This window comes from Gymnoscopelus microlampas, assembly GCF_963454915.1.
Source record: "Gymnoscopelus microlampas genome assembly, chromosome: 6".
Taxonomy (NCBI): Eukaryota; Metazoa; Chordata; class Actinopteri; order Myctophiformes; family Myctophidae; genus Gymnoscopelus; species Gymnoscopelus microlampas.
In genome coordinates this window covers 5673009-5680225 of record NC_139943.1, presented here as the reverse complement: position 1 = coordinate 5680225, position 7217 = coordinate 5673009, and the positions used below count along the sequence as shown (strand labels likewise).

The 7217-nt window shown below is 36.1% G+C and overlaps 1 protein-coding gene across 1 annotated transcript; it reads left to right on the top strand.

The window, feature by feature from the left end:
- Positions 1-293: 293 nt before the first annotated feature.
- Positions 294-5482, top strand: LOC311047557 (uncharacterized protein). Its single transcript, XM_084060298.1, has 4 exons — positions 294-454; positions 2090-2152; positions 2889-3005; positions 3775-5482. The coding sequence occupies exons 1-4, from the start codon at positions 392-394 to the stop codon at positions 3886-3888; spliced, it is 357 nt and encodes a 118-aa protein (XP_083916424.1). The 5' UTR covers positions 294-391; the 3' UTR covers positions 3889-5482.
- The last annotated feature ends 1735 nt before the right edge of the window (positions 5483-7217 follow it).

Sequence of the window (7217 nt, the reverse complement as noted above, 5' to 3'; positions counted from 1 at the left end):
TTGGAAATTCTCCAGTGAACAAAAAAATACTTCAAAATTATACTTAAGTAAATGTACTTAGTAACTTTACACCACTGGCTACATCAGGGCAGGGAGGAGAACAATGGACGTGTCTTTATGCAGACGATACACGTGTTCAGATAGGCTCACTGTTTGTCTTAGATAAAACCTTCTAACGGCAGAGACATGTGTCTCGTAAAAAGTCAGTAATATTAAAATGTAAATGCAAATGTATGATAATGACGCTGTGTGATGAAATGCTGTATAAGAGAAGAGACACTGAGCTGGTTTTACACAAAGCACTGAGGAGCTCTTCATCACCGCTGACAAACAGCAGATCTCTACACTAGTGAGACTTGGAGGATTCATCCAGCAGCCTTTCTACATCAGCATGGAGAAGATCAGAGTTTTCACCCTTCTGCTTCTGTGTGTGTCTCTGCTCACTGTCTGCAAGGTAAGACATGATGATGGTAATCAGTGGTGTAAAGTAACTAAGTGCATTTACTCAAGTACTGTACTTTTGTAAAAAAAAAAAAAATCTTTACTGGAGTATTTCCAATTTTCAGTACTTTTACTTCTACTCCACTACATCTCAGAAGCAAATATTGTACTTTTACTCCCCTACAATTTTTTAGTTTTTGCCTTTAATTAGAGAGGGATGGGGAAAGTAGGCTGACATGAAATGCATTAAAGCTGGCATCGCAGCCTAGGGTGCCTGGACCGTCACGCTAGGGCCCAGGCCCCCCTACATGTACTTGAAAACTTTACTTACTAGTTACTTTGTAGATTTTGATTATTATTGCAAAACACACGTAAACCACTTCAGCCCTACATATATTTCATCCTTTTGAAAATAGCCAATCTACAAGTCTACCTTTTATACATGTGAGAACTTGTGAAATTCTATATAATGAGTACTTTCTACTATTGGTACTATTGGTTTCTACTATTGGTACTTTAAGTACATTTTGAAACCAATACTTTTGTATCAATAGTTTTGAATTCCGGACTTTTACTTGTAACAGAGTATTTCTACATTGCAGTATTGATACTTTTGCTTGAGTAAATGTGAGTACTTTTTCCACCACTGATAATATTAATTATAATAATAATAACGCTCACTGTGGTCTGTGAGGTAAGAGCTGATCGTCACCTGTTGACCTCCTGAAACTGTACAATTTAAAGGTGCTGAAAGTGATATTTCATGGTTAAAGTTAAAGCTCCATATTCTGATGTTCAGTAACAGGGGTCTCTCCAGCTCTTTACTAAACCTAAAATATAGTTTCAGGTGGGACATCGATTTCTTCCAATCATAGGAGATACATTTACCTGTTCAAAATGTTTTGTGTTCCAGTTCAAACTGTTTATGCTCTATCCTGTATGAGTTATCTCTCCTGATTGGATAAAATTGGTATCCTCACTGAAAATGTATTTTCTGTTTACTAAAGAGCTGGAGAGATGGGTCGAATATCGCAATATAGAGCTATTTAACACTGTTACTGAACAAACACTCTATAGCAATGATTACTATCACAATATAGAGCTATTTCACACTGTTACTGAACAAACACTCTATAGCAATGATTACTATCACAATATAGAGCTATTTAACACTGTTACTGAACAAACACTCTATAGTAATGATTACTATCACAATATAGAGCTATTTAACACTGTTACTAAACAAACACTCTATAGTAATGATTACTATCACAATATAGAGCTATTTAACACTGTTACTGAACAAACACTCTATAGCAATGATTACTATCACAATATAGAGCTATTTAACACTGTTACTGAACAAACACTCTATAGTAATGATTACTATCACAATATAGAGCTATTTAATACTGTTACTGAACAAAAACTCTATAGTAATGATTATTTAACACTTATTTTAACAAACAAAAATAATCACTCACAGCACCTTTACCCATTTAAAGCCTGTATACGTCACTGACCGGGGTCTCCTCCTTTTTGTCCCTCTACACCAAATCACTAAAAATATCTGAAGACAGCAGATCAACAAGCTCACATAACATTATGTGGTAAACTGTCTGATAACTTAACATTCCTTTTATTATAGGCTGAAGAAGAGATGGAAGGACAAGACCACATGGCTTCTGTTAAGAAGAGAGCTCTTCCAGACGTAAGTCCTTCCAAATCAGCAGGACACAACCTCCCCCCCCCCACCCCAGGTGGAGCCGGGGATCGAACCGAGAGAACCGTCCAATGTTTCGAGCGAACCCCGCTCTACCTGCCTTATCAGACAGCAGTTATTTCTTACATGTTTCAGTCAAACAGGGACAATGTGTGACACAGTGACAGCTGGACCTCATTTGCATATTCAAATGAACTCCATTGTGTCACAGTGTACACTGTACGGAGCGAGATCATTACAGTTCTTCTACTGTAGTTAGTTATGTACACCAGTGGTTCTCAACCATCACAATATACTTTTACTCGACTATAATTATTAGAAAACTTTAGTTACTTTGTAGATTTTGATTATTATTACAAAACCACTTCAACCCTATATACATTTCGGCCATTTGAAAATAGCAGATCTACAAGCTCACAATGAGTCGCAGTGTGAGCTTGTAGATCTGCTATTTTCAAACGATTTTTATACATTTGAAAACTTGTGAAATGGGACATTCTGCATAATGAGTATACTCTTTTGGTACTTTAAGTACATTTTGTTTTTTACATTTTCTTATTCTGGACTTTTATTGTAACAGAGTATTTCTACATTGCAGTATTGATACTGATTTTACTTAAGTAAAACACGTGAATATCCTTTCCCACCACTGTATATGATATTGTAGTCATGCACATACGGTAGATTATAGCATAATTCTGTCGTATCTCTGTGTCTTTCTCAGTGTGGTCAGACCGCTCCCTGTGGCAAGCGCAAAAAATGCAAATGTCCTGAGGATCGTCCAGACTGTGCCAAAAACAAAGATGCCTGGTTTCAATCCGTCTGCCAAGTACTTCCATATGTACGTATGTGTACACGTACACACACGCACACACGCACACCACATACTGTGTATATTGCATAATATTGTAATCATGAGTTAGCCTGGGATCCAGCCTGATTCACTACGTTCAGCTGATTTTTTCTCTCTATTTTCTCTCTCTGCTTATCAGTCTGGCCAGCCTCCTATTTGACTCCCATTTCAATCATAGACTGTAAAAAGATTTCAATAGAGGCTCTGCCCGTGACATCATCGTACCCAGAAGTTATGCGGGAACACCTCCTGAGTGGCAAAAAAATACTTTCTGGCCTTGACAGCCCATACATCCAAACAGAAAAGTCCTACCTGATTGTATTAAACAATGTTAAACTCACCAACATGGCAGCTTTACAGAAAGCTTGAATTATCCTCTTTCTATCTGCAAAGTTTCACAAAAATCCACATAGACATGTTATGAGCTACTTTATGTCAATAATTTACGTGCAGGTGGTTATTCTTCCACCGGGACACAGATAGAAAGATGATAATTCAAGCTTTCCGTAAAGCTGCCATGTTGGTGAGTTTAACGTTGTTTAATACAATCAGATAGGACTTTTCTGTTTGGATGTATGAGACAGGAAGTCGTTTTTTGCCACTCAGTAGGCGTTCCCGCATAAGGCAAGTCAGGAAGTGACTCGAGATTTACATTGGACAACAAAATAAATCCGCCGAACGTAGCGGAGCAGTCTGGATCCCAGGCTAATCATGAGTGTGTGTTAAAGCAACATTTGTGTCTCCGTTTCATCCTCAGTGTGGGGCCACGCAGCCATGTGACCAGGAGACATGTAAATGCGAGGAGGGGAAGGACTGTGGGATAGACCCTCATGCAAAGTACAGGTTGTTTGCTAAGCATTTTTGCCAATAAGGTCTGCGTGTGATAATAGAGAACTGAAGTCCTGACCAGTGTTGATTTCATTGACTAAAACTATGACGAAAAATGTTCGTGGACTACCTTTTTTCACTGAAACTAAGCTATGATGACTAAAACTAAGACTAGATATACTGACAATTTCGTCAACAAATAAAAACTAGACTAAAATGTTCAGTGAGGGACTAGTGGAGAAGAGATCCAGTAGAACTAAAAGACAAGTCATTTTTTATGTTGGTTGCGCTCGGGTGTTGCGTTCTGAAAATAGCCGATCGATCTACAAGCTCACAACGCGTCGCAGCCAAGTGTAAAATCAGCCATTACGACGCCATCAAGGCACCGCCACAAAATACATTTTAGTCGACTAAATCAACTGTAGATTTAGTCGACTATAATCTGATGATGTTTAGTCGACTAAAACTAGACTAAAACTAAAACATTTCAGATGACTAAAATATGAGTAAAATTAAATAGAATTTTAATTCAAAAGACTATGACTAAAACTAAAATCTAAATTTGCTGTCAAAATCAACACTGGTCCTGACGTCACTCTGTCATAACCGCCACTAGAGGGCGCTATTATCCCGCTGGGTCACAGAAGTAAAATGCAAAATGCGAGGCGTCGTGAACTTGTAGTTCGACTATTTTCAAAATGTTTGCCTCTCTCTTCTTAGGTAATATTTGACAATTTGGCCAATGTTTGACAATTTCTTATAGTATAGTTTGTTGGTTACTTTGGCGTAGTAAAGGACCTATTATTTTTTTAATTTTATTTTAGAGGTATTAAAAAGTCCTTAAATTGTAACTTTATAAATGTGCAGATCCTCTATATACATGAATACTGTATGTTGGTTTGTCTCTAAAATAATTTGGGACCCCCCCCTGGCCCAGTTTGGGAACCAACTGTCGTATGGTATTTTCAATGGAGAAAAATAGCGTCCTCTAGTGGCTGTGATGTCACACTTCGGGTCTCTATGACACACAAAGGAAGCACCATATATGGAAACAAGCTCTCAGGCTTATAGTCAGTGTTTGATCGTTTTGTTTATCGTTGTTGTCGGGCAGAAACCTCTCTATCTACACATTCTAACTGCTTGAGTTTTTGTTAGTGGTGGAAAAAGTACTCAGATATTTGACTTAAGTAAAAGTATCAATTCTGCAATCAAAATGTACTTAAAGTACCAAAAGTAAAAGTACTAAAATGTTTGAAAATAGCAGATCTACAAGCTCACAACGCATCGCGAAGCTTTAGCCTCATGTATAAAATGAGGTAGTGGTTAATGTATGTTTTATAATGTAATAATTTATATCTGTAAAGTAACTAGTAACTAAAGTTTTCAAATAATTGTAGTGGAGTAAAAGTACAATATTTGCCTATGAGATGTAGTGGAGTAGAAGTAAAAGTATAGACAATTGGAAATACTCCAGTAAAGTAAAAGTACCTAAAATAAATTGTACTTAAGTACAGTACTTGAGTAAATGTACTTAGTTACTTTACACCACTGCAGTTTTGGATATATGAGGTTTCCACCCGACAGAGAGGACACACATTAAGCATGTTTGCCAATAAAGATGTCAAACAAATGAATCAATCAACATTGGAATAGTTTCCTCTTGAATAATAAAACATCATCAATATTGTTTGTGGCTCTGCTTCTTTTTTCTGTTTTTTTTTTTTTTTTCAAGTCATGTATCAACACATTGTTATTTATCACTGATCATCAGTGTTGGAACAAGTACTCACAAGTTTTATTTAAGTAAAAGTATCAATACATGTTTTACTTTGAGTAAAAGTATCAATGTAGAAATGCTCTGTTACAAGTACAGTAGAAGTGCGGTATTCCAAATTTTCTTCAGTAAAAATACAAAGATATTGGCATTGAAATATACTTAAAGTACCAAAAGTAGAAGTACTAATTAATGTATGTCTTGCAATAATAATCAAAATATGCAAAGTAACTAGGAACTAAAGTTTTCAAATAATTGAGTACAAATACAATATTTGGATACAAGTATTGAGAATTACTACAGTAAAGTACAAATAACTCAACATTGTACTTAAAGGGATATTTCACTTTAAAAAAAACTTGATCGTCTACTCATTTTATCGTGTACTCATGCTTTTGTGAGCCCCCCAGACCGTTTTTTAAGTTGCTTGATTCATTACTTGGATATTTGATATTCATTTTATCAGACACTTCCTATTCAAACCCATTATAACTTTAAACTCCATTTTAACATGTTAGATTAATCAAAAACACCGGTCCTCGGTTCTGGTGACTCACCCTGCCCTCCTAATACGCAAGGGGGCCGTGTTTTTTCGATGACTTTTTTCATTTATTTTATTGAATTTTTTTACTGTATTTATTTATTTTTATTTAAAAAAATATATATAAAAAATAAATGAAAAAGGTTATCGAAAAAACACGGCCCCCTCGCGTATTAGGAGGGCAGGGTGAGTCACCAGAACCAAGGTCGGGTGTTTTTGATTAATCTAACATGCTAAAAATGGAGTTTGAAGTTATGGGTTTGTGTAGGAAGGGGGCGTGTCTGATAAAATGAACATCAAATATCTAAATAATGAATCAAGAAACTTAAAAACGGTCTGGGGGGCTCACAAAAGCATGAGTAGACAATACAATGACCCAAAGTTTTTTTGAAAGTGAAATATCCCTTTAAGTACAGTACTTGAGTACATGTACTTAGTTACTTTCCACTACTAATCAGGCCTTTTTTTTTAACATCTGGAGAAACTATTGAAGTGCATTTACTCAAGTACTGTACTTTAGCAGAACGTTTAGGTACTTTTACTTTAATATTTTGACTTTTTCGATGTTGTCCTTTTGAGGTTACTTTTGTCACAATGATGAATGATCGTGGCATATAATTTTCATATCGTTCCATCCCTGGGCCTGGTGTAAAAAAAAGAAAAGAAAAAAAGAGTACAAAGCCATCTCAGGTCCAGTTTACTTCAGACTCATGGATTAAAGCAAAAATTGAATCTCACGGCTGAAAAATGTGTATGTAATAATAATAAGTCCTATTATGCCATTTGTGAAACAGTGTGAAAGGAGATTTAGGAGACATGTAGAATCGGCTTCAGGTCTCAATTGCTTAAGCCACTGAGGAGAACCAAGGAGAACAGACAGACTGACATTTCTAAAATGATATGTAGGATATGTTAGTAATGTTGTGGCTTCCGTTCTACATACTGCCAACCAGGTGAAGAAATCACTGATTGAGGCTTTAACGAGACTTTCATGAGACATATATTGTATATATACCGAGACCATCAGGGTTTTATGGAAAATGCGTCTAAAAATAAT

Excerpts from the sequence above, each read along its gene's own strand:
- LOC311047557 (XM_084060298.1), top strand. The coding sequence starts at position 392 with ATGGAGAAGATCAGAGTTTTCACCCTTCTGCTTCTGTGTGTGTCTCTG. Across the intron at positions 2,153-2,888 it reads AGAAGAGAGCTCTTCCAGAC|TGTGGTCAGACCGCTCCCTG; the intron begins GTAAGTCCTTCC and ends TGTCTTTCTCAG. Across the intron at positions 3,006-3,774 it reads TCTGCCAAGTACTTCCATAT|TGTGGGGCCACGCAGCCATG; the intron begins GTACGTATGTGT and ends TTTCATCCTCAG.